The 22,872-nt window shown below is 45.2% G+C and overlaps 1 protein-coding gene across 1 annotated transcript in view; it reads left to right on the top strand.

The window, feature by feature from the left end:
• Positions 1-17,872, top strand: part of LOC146036710 (uncharacterized) — a 30,784-nt gene extending 12,912 nt beyond the window's left edge. The window contains exons 3-4 of the mRNA XM_083160609.1: positions 1,507-1,575; positions 17,346-17,872. Coding sequence (XP_083016735.1) covers positions 1,507-1,575; positions 17,346-17,468 — 192 coding nt within the window. The 3' untranslated portion in view covers positions 17,469-17,872. The remainder of the gene's footprint in view (positions 1-1,506; positions 1,576-17,345) is intronic.
• Positions 17,873-22,872: the final 5,000 nt, after the last annotated feature.

The following is a 22,872-nucleotide window of genomic DNA, read 5'->3' as shown; positions in this document are numbered from 1 at the left end:
TCGCGGGGGTGGGTGCCGCGAATCGCGGGAGGGCGGGGTTCACAGGGGTTCCGGTGGGGGGTTGCCGCGAATTGCGGGAGGCAGGGGGTCACGGGGGGTGCCGCGAATCGCGGGAGGGGGGGTTGCGGGGGGTGTGACGCGAATCGCCACAAGAAAAAATCAACACAGAAAGGTCAACACATGTAAATGTTGACATAAGTGTGCCACTTCATTGGTGTCCATGTCGACACATGACAATGAATATGAAAAAATTAAAAAAATTAAAAATAAATCTTCAAAAACTCATGTCAACCTTTTTCATTGTCGACCATAGCCATGTCAGTGTTTTGCATGTGCCATTTAATCCTGGGGCTGCTGCGAATTGCGGGGGGGCGCGAATCGCGGGAGGGGGATCGCAGGGGGGGTGCCGCCAATCGTGCAAGGGGGGGTCGCGGGGGGGTCCTTTTTGCCGCGAATCGCGGGAGGGAGGTCGCGGGGGGGTGTTTTTTCCGCGAATCGGGGTGGGGGTCAGGGGGGAGGGTTTACAGCGATTCGCGGGAGGGGGGGGGTCGCGGGGTGGTGGTTATGCCGCGAATTGCGGGAGGGGTCGTGGGGGGGGTCTTTTTGCAGCGAATCGCGGGAGGGGGGGTCGCGGGGGTGTTTTTGCTGCGAATCGCGGTAGGGGGGGTCACGGGGGAGTGGGTATTTTTGCCGCAAATCACGGGAGGGGGCGCGGGGGGGGGGTAGGTTTTGCCGCAAATCGCGGGAGGGGGGCGCTCACCTGGTGGCTGTGGAGTAGCAGCAGTGCTGGGCAACATGGGAAGGCAGTGGGTGTCTGGCACTGTCTGTGGGCTCACTGGGCTGGTTCTCTTTCACATACCTCCCAACATGACCCTCTCCAGGAGGGACACAATGCTCTGTTTCTAGACTTCCCCTTAATGTATGATTGCCATCACCTGTTTTAAACAGGTTAATTTCTCAGAAAGGTGTTCAGCACAGATGAAGGCAATCACACATTAAGAGGAAAGTCCAGGAACAGAGCGTTATAGACACAGACACCCACTTTGAGTGACAGATGTAGCCAAATATATAGGAGATGGGGTAGGCATTGTGCAGATGTGGAACTACACATCCCAGCATGCCTTGCTACCGTTTTAACATACCCTAACAGCAAAACAGTGGCCGGCCATGCTGGGATGTGTAGTTCCACTGCTTATATTTTATATTCACCACAAGATTCCAAGGTATCATAAAGACATATGGAAATTGAGTGTAAAATGGACAAGCATAACTAACGGAATTTTTGGATTGATTCATTTTATCATATATGTCGCTTTGTACACATGTAATTTGCACACATAGAACATATAATTCTACACATTCATTCATCACTGATTACTAATTTACATACAGTAGAAGGAAAGGCGATTGTATAATTGTACACATTTTAAAATAAGGTCTTGGTACACATTTCCCATCACACAGGGTTAATGTTGTGTTACATGTCAGGTTTTTGTGTTCTCATAGGGGGAGCACAAACATTCCAGCAGCTCAAGTGATTCCAGCAGCTCAAGTGAAAGTGACTGTGAAGGAAAGGTAAATAGAAATGGGCGGCAGCTGCACGATTTTACTTCCAGGGATGCGCTATTCTTCTGTCAGGGCTTCAGTATTTCATCTATAGCGCAGATCTATTGCGCCAGATTCTCTGCTCCACTGTAAGACATTCACTCCAGCACTGACACGAGTCACTGCTCTATCCGCAGGTATGCTGGAATTCAGGTCCAGCAATTGCCATCATCTCTTCATTCACTCATGTACCTTGAGACTTGCCTAGTTGCTTATCACTGACATCTATAGTGGGGGTAATGTGTTCCTGTACCAGGTTCTCCACACTAGTTTTTGCCAACATTGAATGGGTCATTTGGTCTACAGCAGGCATGTCCAACCTGCGGCCCTCCAGCTGTTGTGAAACTACACATCCCAGCATGCCTTGCCATAGTTTTAGCATTCCCTAATATCAAAACTATGGCAAGGCATGATGGGATGTGTAGTTTCTCAACATCTGGAGGGCCGCAGGTTGGACATGCCTGGTCTACAGCATGATGGTTGACAGTCATGAGGTAGACACCATTATGTTGACATGTGAAAATGTCGACATGGGTCTAAGGCGACATAGGAAAAGGTCAACATGTTCTAGGTTGAAAGGTCATTAGTTTGAAAGGTAGTTAGTTCGACAGGTCATTAGTTCAACAGTGTCTAGGCCAACAGTCAAAAGGTCGACATGGGGGTTTTCCCTGTTTTTTTCTGAGCCGACAGGCGGTATTTCATAATAACAAAATTATAGAATAATGACCGCGCTCCAGACACTGCAGCCCTAGATTCACCCCAAGACTCCTAAGATCTTGAACACAATATAGCAAACAAAATGGGCAATCTTAGGCGCTGTATCTTCCTGTTTCTTTCTTTCCGCAGTATATTCAATCTCTGCGTCCTGATGTTCAGAATAGGACACTGTCAACTGACCTGTAATCAGTGCCCTATATGCACATCAGGGTTTCTTTAACTTTCGCAAGATATCAGCAGGGCATCAATTCCACACTCCCACACTCTGTGATTACTAATAGGATAGAACTCACCAATGGTCAGAGCCCTATGTTCATCAAAAGGTTTCTTTTGGAATAGGTTCCATACACCCCAGGGATCACTGATGTCCAATCCAGTTGGTAAAGTTATACAATTATTGCATACACCAACACTCCAATAAAATACGATAAAAAGACCAGAAAATGGGGGGATATGCCTGGCTCTTTGCAAGTTTAAATGGGTTGCTCTCCTATCCGGATAGAGAGTTTCCCACAGCCGAAGATGACAAACAGCAAACTGTTTGGGGACGAGACATAGGAGGACTAGGAGGGGAAAGAAGAGGCAAGAGAGGCCCAAGAGACTGGAGGGAGGATCGAAGGGAGACGAGGCGCTACAGGAGATAGATGCCACTGACTCCTTGAAAATCATAAATCTTACCGACCACCCACTTAACGATGCCCAGACTGCAGTCCTTAGTAAAGGTCTTAGCTTCTCCCCCACGAAAACATTTGACCGTTTCGAATATCAGAAGGATTTAAACTTGTACGTAAGAAAAATACTACTTAAAAAATTCTTCAAGAAACGAGCAGATGAACCTAGTGTATCCTCCATACCTATGACCCCCGGACACGATCCCAATCAGCCATGCATAGATGAAATATTCGATAATTGTGACATGGGGATATTGGAAATTTTGGAAAGTCTGACTGATGAGAGTCCCACACAAATGGCAGCTGTCACCTTAACAGACACAGATCAGAGTATACCAGCACTCAAGAAGAAATCTATCTTCCTACCTGACTTCTCTGTCTGCCCTCAAGCTAAAGTATTTCTTGAAATGGTCACTAGGGATCTAGATGATCTTGAACTCAAAAAACATCTCTATAATTTTGAGGATAACCTGAGCCAAGCAGAACGAGAAGCCCTCAAAGAAATAGGAGAATGGGAGGACACTGTCATAAAATCCTCCGACAAAGGGGGTAACGTGGTCCTATGGTCCCTTGACAAATATCAAAAAGAACTGGATCGGCAGTTAGGGGACCAGACTTGCTATAAAAAACTATTATTCAATCCCACAGATGACTTCCTAAACCTGTACCAACGGATGTTGGAAAGAGCTAAAGAAAATGGAACAATCTCAAAGAGGCAATACGATTTCTTACTGGTTAAACATGTCAAAATTCCCACTCTATATCTGCTCCCTAAAGTACACAAGGATGAGGTCAATCCACCTGGGAGACCCATTGTGTCTGGCATGGGAGGCCTGACTGAAAAAGCCAGTCAATTTGTGGACTACCACTTGAGGAGGTTTGTCAGTACATTACCATCACACGTACGTGACACCATGGATGTGCTTAATAAAATCCAGGGCATCACACTAAATTCTAATGCCTGGCTCATCACTTGTGATGTGGAGAGCCTGTATACTAGTATTATCCATCAGTACGGTATACAGGCCTCCAAATACTTCCTGAGTATGGAAAAAGAGACACCCCTCCACGAATTTATTCTGAAACTGCTACAATTTGTATTATCCAAAAATTATTTTGTATGCAATGAACGGTTCTACCTCCAGGTACAGGGGACTGCGATGGGGAGCACTTGTGCCCCCACGTATGCGAACCTGTACCTGGGGTGGTGGGAAAGAGAGGTGGTGTTCACTGACATTAATGAGACCTATACCCGACATGTTTTACTATGGCTCAGGTATATAGACGACCTCCTCATCATTTGGGAAGGAGAATTAAGTCTATTTGAGAAATTTATGACAGTACTCAACAAGAACAACCTCAATCTCAAACTCACATACAATGCCAGCCAAAGGGAAGTGGAATACCTTGACCTTAAAATCTGTGTAGAACCAGATGGTACCATCAGTACGGATATATTCCGCAAAAAGACCTCCACCAACTCATTACTGCACCACCAAAGTGCACACTTCCCACCTGTGATAAAGGGCCTACCCAAAGGAGAATATCTCAGAACAAAACGAAACTGTTCTAGTGAAGACACTTATAACAAGAGAGCTGATGAACTGGATGTCAGATTACACAATAGAGGGTATAGCAAGAAATCTACCCAGAGAGCCAGGAAGGATGTAAAAGAGTACAAAAGAGAGCAACTGTTGGTCCCCAAGAAGAAAGTTCCCGTTAAGGAAGAGAAAATACGCTTTGTCGGTACATTCTGCAAAGAATGGCGTGAAGTACAGCAGATACTTAACAGACACTTAAACATTCTAAAAACTGATGAAGACTTGGAGAAAATCCTCAGTGATAGAATTGATGTCAGCTGGAGACGCAGCAAAAACCTAAAGGACATACTGGTCCATAGCCACATGGATAAAGGACCCTCAGTAAGAATCAAAAGAAAGGGGACCTTCAAATGTGGTACATGCAAAGTATGCACGTACATAACACCTCGCAACACGTATACTGACAAATATGGTAAAACGTGGCGAATTAACGAATACATCACCTGCGACACCGCAGGGATCATATACAATCTTGAATGTCCCTGCGGGAAGCACTATATCGGGAAAACCCGCAGACCATTTAAAAAGAGACTCTCTGAACATCTCTTGAGCATCCGAAACGCTACAAGGGATAAAGCTAACTTCAAGACCTTAACCCCAGTAGCAAGACATTTTCTAAAGTTTCATCATGGTGTCCCCAATGGCCTAAAGGCATTCGGTATGACCAAAATCACCATGAACATCAGAAGAGGGGATTGGGACAGGGAACTCCTCCAACAGGAAACCCGGCTGATCTTTCTGATGGGCTCTATGGTCCCGTTGGGACTAAATGAAGAAAATAATTACACCATTTTCCTGTGACAAATTACCCTACCTCACTATTCTACTCCGAAACCATCATGTTGGACGAAGATAAATCGCTACCTGATTAATTTGATACCATCCAGATGGGTGTCTATTATATTATGATCTTAATAAATACCCAATACGCGTCAACATCTACCAACTAATTTATCCGGCCATGCTACTATAGCATGACAAGAACATATCATGAATCAATTGGTGACACATAGAACTATCAATTATCCACGGAAGATTCCACTGGCAAGATGAGAATATCAATAAACCCAAATGGGTAACTACTGTTTGGCCATTTATTATAAATATCCAGGTATAAACTTTTTCAAATATGACAATTATGGTACCTTCCTGGTGATGACACACCGCAAGTCAAAACACATGAAGGAACTGATTATAGACTCTTTGTCCGTTCTTTTGGAATATAGATCACACTCCTAACCATAAGAGACCATATCCCATATAAATTTATATTTATTACGTATCAATTCAATTTGCACATACAGATATAAGTGCACCCACTAAATTAAACCCCAATCCCATTTTTCCCTTCTTATCTCCTTTACCCACCTGAATTAATTGTTTACCAGTACTTATTTTTACATGTACAAAAATTTGATCCGAGAATATGCCCTCTCGAGGTTGCACGCCACTTACGACCTCCATATGTAGGTTGCGTGTGTCTAAATATATCACACGCATCCGCAATCTGGGGGACAAAGGGTGGCAATGCACACTGAAGGATGGGCAACATCCCGGATCACTATCTCACCAAAATCAATCACTGAGACACCTTCAATCTATACTTTCTTGCATTCGCAACACTTACGCACAATATATGTATGCACATGCACACCCCATATGACTATAATGACAGGATGTATATTATCCCTAATAAAATCAGTCTAGTAAAGATGTTCACTTTCCCGTGTTTTTCCTTATCTCCAAGGTTTTGCACTGTGTTTTCAATTTGTTTGTATTTTTGCACGTTTTTTACCCCCCCTGCCCCTGGCCATTTCACCATTATAAATTTATTAAGATGCATCAAAAATTAAAAATGACAATGCAATTAGAGAATGAAAGACAATGAATAAAACAAATTACATCTCTATATGTAATCGGTGTGTAATCACTTTAAAGACAAGCAACATAACTTTGTAAATAAATATCATCACAGTACACTAATTCTTTATTTGTTGTTATAATTTTATTATCTGTGTTTTTTATATAAAAATTCTTCTTTCCTGGACCTTTTTACTCCAATGATTCACCTGTATAAACTCCCAACATTTAATTGGACTCTTTTATTCTATGATTTGCCAGTACAAACTCCGAATAATTAATGGAACAAATATATGTGACTCCATATAATCATGCTCAAATCAATATAGAACATATGCCGATGGTTCTCAGGCACAGTTAGGCTTAATTATAAGAATTTCAATAAACCTCTGTTTGCGTTCTGACTCACCAACATACGCAAACACACTTCAGGTGTTAGATATCAATTACAATGAGAATGACAGTCTGAGTGACAGCTGAGGCGACCAATGAGTGGTTACAGTGATTACCATATTCATGATGTTACAGGTACTTAAAGAGCTTCCTGGCACCACCCAGGTTGGTCCTGACGAAGCTCATTAGCGAAGCGTACGCCGACCGTACACTTCGTGGGCTACCCCTACTCCCCCACCCTCATTGATATTGCATTTTGATCTGTCTAGCTTAAAGTTTAATAGCGGTGCGTGTAGCTCGCAGCCCGTTGGCTGTGTTGTGCACCCTGCTACACCATTTGGGCGAGACCGCTACACCCGTGTCCTTACTGTGAGACGGCGCGTCATTCTCAGGCGCACCGTGCTCCAGGACACTCGGAGGTGAGCGGTTATTCGGCACGCCGGTGCAGCTCACAGCCCGTTGGTTGTTCTGTGCACCTCGCCTGCTGTTCAGTGCGATACCGCTACACCAGTGTCCAGTATTGTGAGACGGTACGCCAGTTAGGCTAGCCGTGCTCCAGGACACTTGGTAGCAAGCGGCCGCATAGGAAACATCGGTTAAACACCCAGTAGATGTGCGAGGGGAATATTGTTGATTCACCACAGAGATCTTTGATACAATCCCAGTCTATGTTGGTACAATTATTGCTTTACCAACCTGGTGTATACACCATAAGTTATCCTAACGCACTATTAGTGAGTTTATATAAATAATTATTCACGAGTCCTACCAGCACCCGCGATATTAAAGAGGTACTAACACTGGTATATGACTCGAATAAACTCACCCACTACCGCCGCAGATTATCTGTTATAATTGTTTAATGCCTGACAGATCATAAAAACCCTTTATAGGAATAATCATATAAGGAGTTAGGGGTCCCACGTCGTAAGGGTAACTCAATACCCTTTTTAAATCCCATGTCCTTGTGTATTCTTATGTTTTGTGTCTTTTATTTCGCTAGGTTTTAAACCAATTATAAATAAAGGTTACATTTTATATACCAATTCTTCTTGGTGCACCACACAGTGACATACCTTTTCTATTCTTTGTGTTCAGTAAAAACTGATGTCCTGTGGTAGCACACCCTCATCCTGATACGTTGATTACATACTCCATATACTCTTGAGGGGTCACCTATTGATTAAATTTATTTCCTGTGCGATTGCCTCTCCAGTTCCCCCAACTCCCCCTTTTTTTGTACCTAATTATAAGGTGTGCATACACCGTTCAGCAATCTGCACGGCACTAACTAAGTGTTGTTACTTACAGATATCCACTATACTCAAATTAACCTGAGTGTGGTTACTTGGAAGCTAAAAATTACCTGTATAAAATTAAACCATGTCACTCTTTCCATCTGCTACGGCAGCACCTACTATCACACCTGTCACGTTCAGTCTCACGCAAGAATTAAACGACAGACAGAACAACCTTAAAAAAAGTCTAGAAAGCATGCTCGTCAATGACCTAACACAGTTAAACACTGGTAGGGATGATTGGATCAATGATATGCATACCCTAAAAACAACCTTGACAAAACAAACGAGGACATTTTGGAATAAGGCCACTTTTGAGAACTATTTGAAACAACAAATTACCCCCAGGGGTTTAAGACCAAAAGTGTTCCCCTCGTTTGAGTTGGCGCATGACTCATTAAAAAATGAATGGGAAAAGACCCTTACCACATGTTCCATGAATCTTATTAACATCTTGATTAAACATGATGAAATAGTTTTGAATAAATGCACACAGGAAATAAATGTTCTGAGTGAGAGACTTAAAAACTTTGAAAATTTAGACCAATTTCAAAAAGCCTATCACAAGATCAAATCAGAATTAGAGGGAGTTGAGAGAGAGGTAATCAGCCGTAAGAAAAACAAGTTTCAAAGGGACCTCAATGATTTTCAGACAGACAGGGTCTATAGGTGGAGTCAGAATAATAGGAGAAAACCTCCTGACAATACCCTAGGATACACGACCTCGGATGTTGATTCGTCCGATAGTGAACCAACCAGTCAGACACACCAGACAACTGAGAGACGCCATAATTTTTTAGGGGTAAGTCCCAGGGATCTGAGAGAGACCCTGGGACGAGACATAGGAGGACTAGGAGGGGAAAGAAGAGGCAAGAGAGGCCCAAGAGACTGGAGGGAGGATCGAAGGGAGACGAGGCGCTACAGGAGATAGATGCCACTGACTCCTTGAAAATCATAAATCTTACCGACCACCCACTTAACGATGCCCAGACTGCAGTCCTTAGTAAAGGTCTTAGCTTCTCCCCCACGAAAACATTTGACCGTTTCGAATATCAGAAGGATTTAAACTTGTACGTAAGAAAAATACTACTTAAAAAATTCTTCAAGAAACGAGCAGATGAACCTAGTGTATCCTCCATACCTATGACCCCCGGACACGATCCCAATCAGCCATGCATAGATGAAATATTCGATAATTGTGACATGGGGATATTGGAAATTTTGGAAAGTCTGACTGATGAGAGTCCCACACAAATGGCAGCTGTCACCTTAACAGACACAGATCAGAGTATACCAGCACTCAAGAAGAAATCTATCTTCCTACCTGACTTCTCTGTCTGCCCTCAAGCTAAAGTATTTCTTGAAATGGTCACTAGGGATCTAGATGATCTTGAACTCAAAAAACATCTCTATAATTTTGAGGATAACCTGAGCCAAGCAGAACGAGAAGCCCTCAAAGAAATAGGAGAATGGGAGGACACTGTCATAAAATCCTCCGACAAAGGGGGTAACGTGGTCCTATGGTCCCTTGACAAATATCAAAAAGAACTGGATCGGCAGTTAGGGGACCAGACTTGCTATAAAAAACTATTATTCAATCCCACAGATGACTTCCTAAACCTGTACCAACGGATGTTGGAAAGAGCTAAAGAAAATGGAACAATCTCAAAGAGGCAATACGATTTCTTACTGGTTAAACATGTCAAAATTCCCACTCTATATCTGCTCCCTAAAGTACACAAGGATGAGGTCAATCCACCTGGGAGACCCATTGTGTCTGGCATGGGAGGCCTGACTGAAAAAGCCAGTCAATTTGTGGACTACCACTTGAGGAGGTTTGTCAGTACATTACCATCACACGTACGTGACACCATGGATGTGCTTAATAAAATCCAGGGCATCACACTAAATTCTAATGCCTGGCTCATCACTTGTGATGTGGAGAGCCTGTATACTAGTATTATCCATCAGTACGGTATACAGGCCTCCAAATACTTCCTGAGTATGGAAAAAGAGACACCCCTCCACGAATTTATTCTGAAACTGCTACAATTTGTATTATCCAAAAATTATTTTGTATGCAATGAACGGTTCTACCTCCAGGTACAGGGGACTGCGATGGGGAGCACTTGTGCCCCCACGTATGCGAACCTGTACCTGGGGTGGTGGGAAAGAGAGGTGGTGTTCACTGACATTAATGAGACCTATACCCGACATGTTTTACTATGGCTCAGGTATATAGACGACCTCCTCATCATTTGGGAAGGAGAATTAAGTCTATTTGAGAAATTTATGACAGTACTCAACAAGAACAACCTCAATCTCAAACTCACATACAATGCCAGCCAAAGGGAAGTGGAATACCTTGACCTTAAAATCTGTGTAGAACCAGATGGTACCATCAGTACGGATATATTCCGCAAAAAGACCTCCACCAACTCATTACTGCACCACCAAAGTGCACACTTCCCACCTGTGATAAAGGGCCTACCCAAAGGAGAATATCTCAGAACAAAACGAAACTGTTCTAGTGAAGACACTTATAACAAGAGAGCTGATGAACTGGATGTCAGATTACACAATAGAGGGTATAGCAAGAAATCTACCCAGAGAGCCAGGAAGGATGTAAAAGAGTACAAAAGAGAGCAACTGTTGGTCCCCAAGAAGAAAGTTCCCGTTAAGGAAGAGAAAATACGCTTTGTCGGTACATTCTGCAAAGAATGGCGTGAAGTACAGCAGATACTTAACAGACACTTAAACATTCTAAAAACTGATGAAGACTTGGAGAAAATCCTCAGTGATAGAATTGATGTCAGCTGGAGACGCAGCAAAAACCTAAAGGACATACTGGTCCATAGCCACATGGATAAAGGACCCTCAGTAAGAATCAAAAGAAAGGGGACCTTCAAATGTGGTACATGCAAAGTATGCACGTACATAACACCTCGCAACACGTATACTGACAAATATGGTAAAACGTGGCGAATTAACGAATACATCACCTGCGACACCGCAGGGATCATATACAATCTTGAATGTCCCTGCGGGAAGCACTATATCGGGAAAACCCGCAGACCATTTAAAAAGAGACTCTCTGAACATCTCTTGAGCATCCGAAACGCTACAAGGGATAAAGCTAACTTCAAGACCTTAACCCCAGTAGCAAGACATTTTCTAAAGTTTCATCATGGTGTCCCCAATGGCCTAAAGGCATTCGGTATGACCAAAATCACCATGAACATCAGAAGAGGGGATTGGGACAGGGAACTCCTCCAACAGGAAACCCGGCTGATCTTTCTGATGGGCTCTATGGTCCCGTTGGGACTAAATGAAGAAAATAATTACACCATTTTCCTGTGACAAATTACCCTACCTCACTATTCTACTCCGAAACCATCATGTTGGACGAAGATAAATCGCTACCTGATTAATTTGATACCATCCAGATGGGTGTCTATTATATTATGATCTTAATAAATACCCAATACGCGTCAACATCTACCAACTAATTTATCCGGCCATGCTACTATAGCATGACAAGAACATATCATGAATCAATTGGTGACACATAGAACTATCAATTATCCACGGAAGATTCCACTGGCAAGATGAGAATATCAATAAACCCAAATGGGTAACTACTGTTTGGCCATTTATTATAAATATCCAGGTATAAACTTTTTCAAATATGACAATTATGGTACCTTCCTGGTGATGACACACCGCAAGTCAAAACACATGAAGGAACTGATTATAGACTCTTTGTCCGTTCTTTTGGAATATAGATCACACTCCTAACCATAAGAGACCATATCCCATATAAATTTATATTTATTACGTATCAATTCAATTTGCACATACAGATATAAGTGCACCCACTAAATTAAACCCCAATCCCATGTTTCCCTTCTTATCTCCTTTACCCACCTGAATTAATTGTTTACCAGTACTTATTTTTACATGTACAAAAATTTGATCCGAGAATATGCCCTCTCGAGGTTGCACGCCACTTACGACCTCCATATGTAGGTTGCGTGTGTCTAAATATATCACACGCATCCGCAATCTGGGGGACAAAGGGTGGCAATGCACACTGAAGGATGGGCAACATCCCGGATCACTATCTCACCAAAATCAATCACTGAGACACCTTCAATCTATACTTTCTTGCATTCGCAACACTTACGCACAATATATGTATGCACATGCACACCCCATATGACTATAATGACAGGATGTATATTATCCCTAATAAAATCAGTCTAGTAAAGATGTTCACTTTCCCGTGTTTTTCCTCATCTCCAAGGTTTTGCACTGTGTTTTCAATTTGTTTGTATTTTTGCACGTTTTTTACCCCCCTGCCCCTGGCCATTTCACCATTATAAATTTATTAAGATGCATCAAAAATTAAAAATGACAATGCAATTAGAGAATGAAAGACAATGAATAAAACAAATTACATCTCTATATGTAATCGGTGTGTAATCACTTTAAAGACAAGCAACATAACTTTGTAAATAAATATCATCACAGTACACTAATTCTTTATTTGTTGTTATAATTTTATTATCTGTGTTTTTTATATAAAAATTCTTCTTTCCTGGACCTTTTTACTCCAATGATTCACCTGTATAAACTCCCAACATTTAATTGGACTCTTTTATTCTATGATTTGCCAGTACAAACTCCGAATAATTAATGGAACAAATATATGTGACTCCATATAATCATGCTCAAATCAATATAGAACATATGCCGATGGTTCTCAGGCACAGTTAGGCTTAATTATAAGAATTTCAATAAACCTCTGTTTGCGTTCTGACTCACCAACATACGCAAACACACTTCAGGTGTTAGATATCAATTACAATGAGAATGACAGTCTGAGTGACAGCTGAGGCGACCAATGAGTGGTTACAGTGATTACCATATTCATGATGTTACAGGTACTTAAAGAGCTTCCTGGCACCACCCAGGTTGGTCCTGACGAAGCTCATTAGCGAAGCGTACGCCGACCGTACACTTCGTGGGCTACCCCTACTCCCCCACCCTCATTGATATTGCATTTTGATCTGTCTAGCTTAAAGTTTAATAGCGGTGCGTGTAGCTCGCAGCCCGTTGGCTGTGTTGTGCACCCTGCTACACCATTTGGGCGAGACCGCTACACCCGTGTCCTTACTGTGAGACGGCGCGTCATTCTCAGGCGCACCGTGCTCCAGGACACTCGGAGGTGAGCGGTTATTCGGCACGCCGGTGCAGCTCACAGCCCGTTGGTTGTTCTGTGCACCTCGCCTGCTGTTCAGTGCGATACCGCTACACCAGTGTCCAGTATTGTGAGACGGTACGCCAGTTAGGCTAGCCGTGCTCCAGGACACTTGGTAGCAAGCGGCCGCATAGGAAACATCGGTTAAACACCCAGTAGATGTGCGAGGGGAATATTGTTGATTCACCACAGAGATCTTTGATACAATCCCAGTCTATGTTGGTACAATTATTGCTTTACCAACCTGGTGTATACACCATAAGTTATCCTAACGCACTATTAGTGAGTTTATATAAATAATTATTCACGAGTCCTACCAGCACCCGCGATATTAAAGAGGTACTAACACTGGTATATGACTCGAATAAACTCACCCACTACCGCCGCAGATTATCTGTTATAATTGTTTAATGCCTGACAGATCATAAAAACCCTTTATAGGAATAATCATATAAGGAGTTAGGGGTCCCACGTCGTAAGGGTAACTCAATACCCTTTTTAAATCCCATGTCCTTGTGTATTCTTATGTTTTGTGTCTTTTATTTCGCTAGGTTTTAAACCAATTATAAATAAAGGTTACATTTTATATACCAATTCTTCTTGGTGCACCACACAGTGACATACCTTTTCTATTCTTTGTGTTCAGTAAAAACTGATGTCCTGTGGTAGCACACCCTCATCCTGATACGTTGATTACATACTCCATATACTCTTGAGGGGTCACCTATTGATTAAATTTATTTCCTGTGCGATTGCCTCTCCAGTTCCCCCAACTCCCCCTTTTTTTGTACCTATTCCAAAAGAAACCTTTTGATGAACATAGGGCTCTGACCCTTGGTGAGTTCTATCCTATTAGTAATCACAGAGTGTGGGAGTGTGGAATTGATGCCCTGCTGATATCTTGCGAAAGTTAAAGAAACACTGATGTGCATATAGGGCACTGATTACAGGTCAGTTGACAGTGTCCTATTCTGAACATCAGGACGCAGAGATTGCCCATTTTGTTTGCTATAGGCGGTATTTCATGCCCTACCATCCACTAGGGCGTGGTGGGAGAAAAAAATAGTGTGCCCAACGCATAGCAAGCGCAGAGAGCAATGCGAGGGGATGAGGTGCACTATAAACTGTGCCCATGTCGACTGTGTTGACATTCAGGTAAAAAACCCAGAGGAACACCCCATGTCGACCTTTTGACTGTCGACCTAGACATTGTCGAACTAATGACCTTTCGACCTAGAACCATGTCGACCTAATGGTGTCAACCTAATGACTGTCGACCATCATGCTGTAGATCAAATGATCCCAACCCTATTGAATTTGACACCTCCGGCAAAAGGCAGGAGGGCCCTACTGAATGGGGACAGGATTTTTATATGTGTTTGAGGTCTACAAGTATAAAGTTAAGGTCTCCAGCTATATACTATATACCAGTGGTAGCCAACCCTAGCCCTCGAGAGCTACCAACAGTTCACATTTTCCAGACAACCTAGCTGCTGCACAGCTGACACATTTTAAAAGATACACAGATGGAGCTAATTACTTCACTTGTGATTCTGTGAGGAGACCTGCAAAACATGCACTGTTGGTAGCTCTAGAGGACTAGGGTTGGCTACCCCAGCTATACACTATAGGCACAGCAACTGTCCAGGTTTTTGGCAATCCCCTGCACAGATGGTATAACCAAACTGAGGCATTAAGTTACCGGTGTCTAAACATGATGAAACATGGATTATTTTATAACCTGGATTGTTATGGTGTCTTGAGGACCGCATTTAGGAACTATTACTGTAAATCAGGGGTGGCCAAACCGGTCCTTGTGATCTACCAGCGGTCCACGTTTTCCAGATCACCTAGCTGATGCACAGCTGTAGTCATTACTGTCACATTGTCAAATCTGCTGCATTCATCCCTACTATAGATCCACAGGTTGCCTGGAAAACATGAACCGTTGGTAGATCTTGAGGATAGGTTTGGCCACCCTGGCTGTAAGTGATTGAGGTACCAAAGCAAACATGATAGATGTAGAGGGTGATGCAGAGCTCTGGTGCTGTCTGTGTCTCTGGAGTTGTGGAGGGGCTGCAGTCCTGCAGCCCTATAGCAGGAGCCACCACTAAAGCCATCAACCAATGACAATAGAGTTGGTCATAACTAGATAGATATCAATGCAATGACTCATTTGACACAATTTTTCATGTTTTGTATATATATATATATATATATATATATATATATATATATATATATATATATATATATATAAATTCGGGGGTAGCTGGCACTCGTATCTAGATTAGGTGTAGCCCGGTGCCTTCACAGAGAGGGCTGCGGACGCAGACCTCCAATGTATACGGGTGGAGGGGGGTGCGGCACTCGGGACTTAGCTCCAAAGAACAACAAATTCACATGCTGTGTGGTTAGTGACGTTTCAGCCGATAAGGCTTTTATCAAACAGCTTACATACAAAATCGTGGACACTCACCTCTATTAATAGAGCAATCTCATGAGTTTGTGCGGGAACAGCGGCACCTGGGACTCCACCTCCTCTCGGCGGGTCTTTGTGACGTCACTGGTCAGGGAAGCCGTTGTCTTATATATATCATACTTGCCTACCCTCCCGGAATGGCCAGGAGGGTCCCACAAATCGGGTCCCCCTCCCGGTCCCCCGGAAGGGGGGCAAGTCTCCCGCATTTCCCTACAGCCCCGGCTCCCCCTCTCCCCGCGGTCTAAAAACTATGACTTTCGCGGGTCCGCAGGGAGGGGAGGGGCTTAATTACGCAATTCGCAGCATTTTTAGCCCCACCCACGGACCCGCAAATTGAGGCTTCAGCCCGTCATGGGGGCGGGGCTTCATTACATCGCCCGTGCCCCGCCCCCAAAATGAAGCCTCTACCCGCCCCCTTTCACTCCTCTCCGGGCTTCTCCCGGAAAGGAGTATGCCAAAGTCGGCAAGTATGATATATATATATATATGTGACATTAGGAGCTGGAGAGAGGTCTGACTCCTCAAGGCCAGGAGATGGTCTCAGCACTGCAGCTAATGGGGAACTTAAATGTCCCAACTGAAGTAGTCCCCCTCTGGCTAGATGCAGTCAGGATGCAGGCGTTCAGCATCCTGACTGCCATCAGAAGAGCATCGTCGGAACTTCGCAGAAGTCAGGATGCAAACGCCAGAATACCGATAGCTTGAGTAATATGGAAAGTCTCAGAGATTTCCATGTATTACATGAGACACGGAAACCGCACTGTATACTTTGCTGTAAAAGACTTGGGTAAACTGATATATAGTGATTGGGTCTAGCTGTAAGATTAAGGACTGCCTTAAGACCAGGAAGAACCTTGGCAAATTTCTACCAAGTCCACCTGTACTTCAGACCACAGTTATGGTTGTGGCAGAAAAGTAAATTGACATTCAGAGTAGAAATATCGCATCACATTCAGTATTACAATTGCTATTACATAAACTTCTGAAGATGATTTTTGAAAGGCAAAACTGAAATTCCATAAGGACATGGTGACATCTACTGGCAGCTAGGGGTACTGTACTGTACTGAAACCTTCACACTTTAAATAATCCAGCTAGTAACATTAGGAGCAGGGCCTCTTCTTCCAAATTCTCCAGGACAGTTTCCAGTTATTATTATTATTATTAACATCCTTTATTTATATGGCTCCACAAGGAATCGGCAGCACATAATTACAGAGTACATATGCGAGTAAGCAAAAGTGACTTACAGTTGAATACAATAGAGGACAGGTACAGGGTACATGAACATGGCAGCATCAGCAGCGGATACTGGAATAAGTATCAGCATGGCAGAAAACCACAAGATGGTTTACATAAGAGAAGGACTAGCACATGAGGGAAGAGGGCCCTGCTCGTTGGAGCTTACATTCTAAAGATATAGAACTAATTCATAATAATGTTCTTTTTCTGCAGCCACACAGCGGAGACCATGAGCACAAAAAGAAGGAAAAGTTGAACAAGGAGAAGAAACCTAAAGAGAAGAAGGAAAAGAAAGAGAAGAAAGAGAAAAAAGAAAAATCAGAGAAAAAACACTAATCTGAAAACGTTTATATTGTTACAAAATCACAATTTCCTTTTGCAGCAAAAATGAAACCATAGAGAAGTCTCCCGGCTGCTACAGGCAGAAAGCCAAATAATAAACCATGAGGCACAAGGTTCCCCATGCCTCAGTAACGTCACAATCTATTACTTCTGCGTAAGGTTTGCTTCTTTCCAGGTACTGAACAGTCGCACATTATAGAGCGGTATTTGTGTGCCATAGTTCTCTCTTCGCAGTAGGACTGAGAACAGATCTGGACCAGCATCAGTGAAGAAGCAGCCTCAGTATTTCAGGACCGGTTCTGTAGTGACGAATCACATTTGAAAACCCATCCAGTGATTCAATGAAACATTATGTATTTGTGATGCCGAAAATAAACGAAAGACAATTGTGTTTTATACTTCGCAAATTCCTGGTTTAAAAGTAATCAATGGCAATTTATGGTAGCCTTACACAAGTTAATGATTCTGTACAACAGATAGGACGTGTGTCCGGGTGCCGGACGGCTCCCCGACAGTCGGGATTCCGACAGTCAGTACTCCGACGTCGGAATCCCGACTGCTCCCTCGTGGGGGTCCACGACCCCCATAGAGGGAGAATAAAATAGGTGGCGAGCGCAGCGAGCCCGCAAGGGGCTTCATTGCGCTCCCCACGCTGTGCAGTCGGGATTCCGACGTCTGACTAATGACTGTCGGAATCCTGACTGTCGGAGTATTATACCACACCCGTGTGTCCCATCTATGTGTCTAATTCTGCATGGATTGGTGATCAAAAAATGTGCAATCTGCTCGATTATTGTTCAGCATTCATATTGCGCAGTGGCAATTACAGAATGAATACACGTATGATAGAAGTAGTAGTTTGATTGACAGGAAGCAGGCATTTAGGGGCATAATCAAGACATTTTCTGCGTGTGTTTGAGAAAACGCAGGCATGTCCAGGTGGTTTTTGAGTGGGTCTCTGATGTCAGCGATGACCACTTCCAACCTGGCTCTTTAGCAAATTCGTGGAAGCCCTAGACTCGCATTTTTGCTATGTCGGGGTGGTGAGATTTGAAACAACTGTTTGATCTCTAAACTAGCGATCCATGCCGACTCTAAAGGGCCCCATACATCAGCAATTAATTGTGACAATTTTCAGATATGGAGATGATTGCCACAATTAATTTTAGATGTGTGGGCTCCCCCTTTTTGGCAATCCCAATCAAAATCGCCAATCGATTGCTTAATCAGGTTTTTAAACATGTTTAATAATATGGTATTATCTGCAGATCTTTTTTATATGTGTGGGAATTCCCAATTCGTCTTCTTCATCTATTTACATTATGAACAGCAATCGATTGGGGCAATTTCCAGATATGAAGATGCAATCTTTAGATGGAAAAATCTGCCGATCACTGAAATAAATCTGTAATGTGTGGGCAAAGTCAGATAGATTGTAAAATCCATTTATCTGGCCAAAAAATCCCTATATCTGGAAATCCATAAATTGTGATTGCTGATGTATGGGGCCCATAACTCTCTAAATCTAACTCTCTCTGCACAAGTTACATCTACCCCACCTGCAATGCACATGGTTTTGTCCATGTGAGAAGGAATTTGCCAGAAGGAGTGAACCAGAATAACCTCCATATTCCAGTCTTTAGTCTGAGGACACCTAAAATATACTGCATTGTAGTGGTATTCTAAAAAATATTCCACAGACAGAAAGTCAAACAGAACAGCGCAATGTATATGCATGACGGCTCAATGGGCAATTCAGAGCAGCTCTCCATATCCAAATCTCTTCAAGGGGTTCAACTGTGTCTCCAGGCAGGGAGAATGGTGTTAGCCTGGCTCTACTAGTGGGGCAGTTGGTAACTGACTGGAAGATTGTTGGGGAAATTTACTAAGATTGGAGTTCTATTTTCAGATGGGCTGTTGCTATGGACAAGCAACCAGATACTACCTATTATCTTCTAGAAGGTTCTAAATAAGTAGATTCTGAATGGTTGCCCATAGCAACATATCATGTGATATAGAACCCCCATCTTACAAACATTTCCCTCTGAATGTCTTTGGTAATAGTATTAGGGGAGCCCTAATCAGACAGACTGCACAAAATCATCAGAGTTGATTACCAGATTGTGATGTACTTTGTACATTGTGTTTTGCAGAAACATTGATAAATGTGAACATCAATCCTTGCCAAAAGCAGGGACTGGCGTTTAGAACATGTAGGGTGCACAACCCCTTTAAGCCTGCTGCAGAATTACACCCATCTTCCCAACTCTTCTCATCACACACTGGGGCAGATGTATTAAGCCTTAACAAGAGATAAATGCGAGGGTGATAAGGAGTGATAAACGTCCAGCCAATCACCTGCTAACTGCCATGTTACAGGCTGTGTTTGAAAAAAGTCAGTAAGGAGCTGATTGGCTGGAGGTTTATCTCTCTTTATTACCCTTGCATTTATCTCTTATATATTTAGCCAGATCTGTCACTCAACCCCTGTGGAGAACGTTCCTGTGTAGAACAGTTTCACTTTCATGTGTCTGACATTCCACCCCATTGACATCACCTCCCCCCGCCCAGCCAGGGCTACAGTACACGCCCACCATCCACCATTACTCCACAGCCACCATCCACCATTACTCCTGCACATCCCTACCCTCTGCCAGGACCCCCGCGACCCCCCTCCCGCGATTCGCGGGACCCCCGCGACCCCCCCCTCCCGTGATTTGCGGAACCCCCGTGACCCCCCCCTCCCACCATTCGCGGGACCCCCGCTTTCCACCCTCCCGCGAGTCTCGGGACCCCCGCGACCCCCCCTCCCGTGATTCGCGAGACCCCCGTGAACCCCCCCTCCCGCGATTCGCGGGACCCCCGCGACCACCCCGGTATCCGGACTATTGTTAGACAGCACTTACATCGACAGCCATTACATCGACACCATTAGTTCAACAGCTCAATAGGTCGACATGGTTTTAGGTCGACATACCATTAGATCGACATGTCATTATGTCGACAGCTCATTAGGTCGACAGCTCATTAGGTCGACAGCTCATTAGGTCGACATGTTTTTAGGTCGACACTGCCATTAGGTCGACAGTGTCTATGTCGACAGTCAAAAGGTTGACATGGGTTTTTTCACTGTTTATTGAGTATTGCGTGGTGGGAGAATAAAATAGTGTGCCGAGCGCAGCGAGGCACCGTGCCCGAAGCATAGCGAGCGGCTGCGGTACACTTCAAACTGTGTCCATGTCGACTGTGTCGACATTTCGGCCAAAAAACAGTGAAAAAACCCATATCGACCTTTTGACTGTCGACATAGACTCTGTCGACCTAATGGCAGAGTCGACCTAAAAACATGTCGACCTAATGAGCTGTCGACCTAATGAGCTGTCGACATAATGACATGTCGACCTAATGGTATGTCGACCTAAAACCATGTCGACCTATTGAGCTGTCGAACTAATGGTGTCGATGTAATGGCTGTCGATGTAAGTGCTGTCTAATATCCGTCCCAGACCCGACCACCCCCTCCCGCGATTCGCTGGACCTCCGCGACCACCCCCTCCCGCGAAACGCGGGACCCCCGCGACCCTCCCGAAAATCGCGGGACCCCAGCGACCCCTCCCTCCCGCGAGCCCCCTCCCGCGATTCGCAGGACCCCTGCATCCTCCCCTCCCGCGATTCGCGGGACCCCTGCGACCCCCCCTCCCGGCATTAAAAGGGCCCCCCACGACCCCCCCCCCTACTGTGATTTGCGACCCCCCTCCCGCAATTCGCGCCGCCCCCTCCCGCGATTTGCGTGCCCCCTCGGCACTTCTCGCGATTTGCGACCGCCCCCTAATTCACACATTCGGGGACCCCACCTCCCGCGATTCATGCCCCCCTCACGCAATTCACGGCACCCCCCACACCCCCCTTCCTGCGATTCGCAACCCCCCACGACCCCCCCTCCCGCGATTCACGAAACCCCCCGTAGCGCCCCCCTCCCGCGATTTGCGGGCCCCCTCGGCACCTCTCGCGATTTGCGACCGCCCCGTAATTCACACATTCGGGGACCCCCCCTCCCGCGATTCATGCCCCCCTCACGCAATTCACGGCACCCCCCATACCCCCCTTCCTGCGATTCGGAACCCCCCCACGACCCCCCCTCCCGCGATTCATGCCCCCTCCCGCGATTCACGGACCCCCGCACCACCCCCCTGCGCCCACCCTCCCTTGATTCACGCCCCCCTCATGCAATTCACGGCAACCCCCCACACCCCCCCTCCTGCGATTCGCAGCCCCCCCACGACCCCCCCCTCCTGCGATTCATGACCCCTCCCGTGATTCACGGACCCCCGCACCACCCCCCCTTGACTCACGGCACCCCACGCGCCCCTCCCGCAATTCACGGACCTCCGCAACCCCCCCTCCCGCAATTCACTAACCCCGACAACCCCCCTCCCGCAATTTGCGGACCCCCCTTCCCACGATTCAAGCCCCCCCGCCCACGATTTGCGGACCCCCCCCCTCCCGCTAACCGCGGATCCCCACACACCACCCCCCCTCCCGCAATTTGCAGACCCCCCAGACCCCCTTCCGGCAATTCCACCCCCCAGCGGACCACCGTGGCCCCCGCTCCCGCATTTCACGTACCCCCGTGACAATGGGGGATCCTGTACCACCACAAGCAGGTACCGCCCCTAGGTGGGAAATCCGGTCCTGGCTGCCGCACTGCAGGTTTCCCCACTGCCCTCTGCACCAGCGCCACAACTTTTATCAATGTCTTGGCCACATACCACTATTATACAGCCTCCTGCTCTCATGCACGCTCACTCCCTCCCAGTGGGAGGAGATGCTCACCCACTGCCGGGAGCTGCATACTGTCCCCCACCCTCCTCCAGTTCTAGGGATGCCCATCGACCATCAATGATTTTCAAATAATCGATGGTTTATGGCCGATGTTGAATACTTTTGCCATCAATGTGGGAGGACACTGCCCTGCCTCCTGTTCTCCTGCCCCTTAACTTCCGCCAGTGGAGACCCGCTCACCCTGTGTTGCCCACATTCCCCTATCATGCTTTACCGCCCAGCCTCCTGCTCTCATGCACCCTAACTCCCACCCAGTCGGAGGAGACACTGACTCAGGGCCACCGTCCGGTACTCCTGTGCTGCCACGCTGGACCCTCACCCACTGCCAGAAGCTGCAATACAGGGCATCTTTCATACAATTCTAACCATATTTCTCACAATACAAATGTTCACAAATTAAGGGGCGTAGCCCCTTACGCCGGTGTGAAGAGCGCCCGTAGGGCGCGATGAATCACCTAGTCTCTTGTTAAGGCTTAATACATCTGCCCCAATGGTCCATTGTAGTGTAAGTTCATTGGTCAACAATTTACCCACACAAGGAGAAAGGGATTGCCAG

The sequence above is a fragment of the Crinia signifera genome, chromosome 9 (assembly GCF_055691185.1).
Source record: "Crinia signifera chromosome 9, ASM5569118v1, whole genome shotgun sequence".
In the NCBI taxonomy this organism is placed as follows: domain Eukaryota; kingdom Metazoa; phylum Chordata; class Amphibia; order Anura; family Myobatrachidae; genus Crinia; species Crinia signifera.
This window is presented reverse-complemented; position numbering and strand designations above follow the sequence as displayed.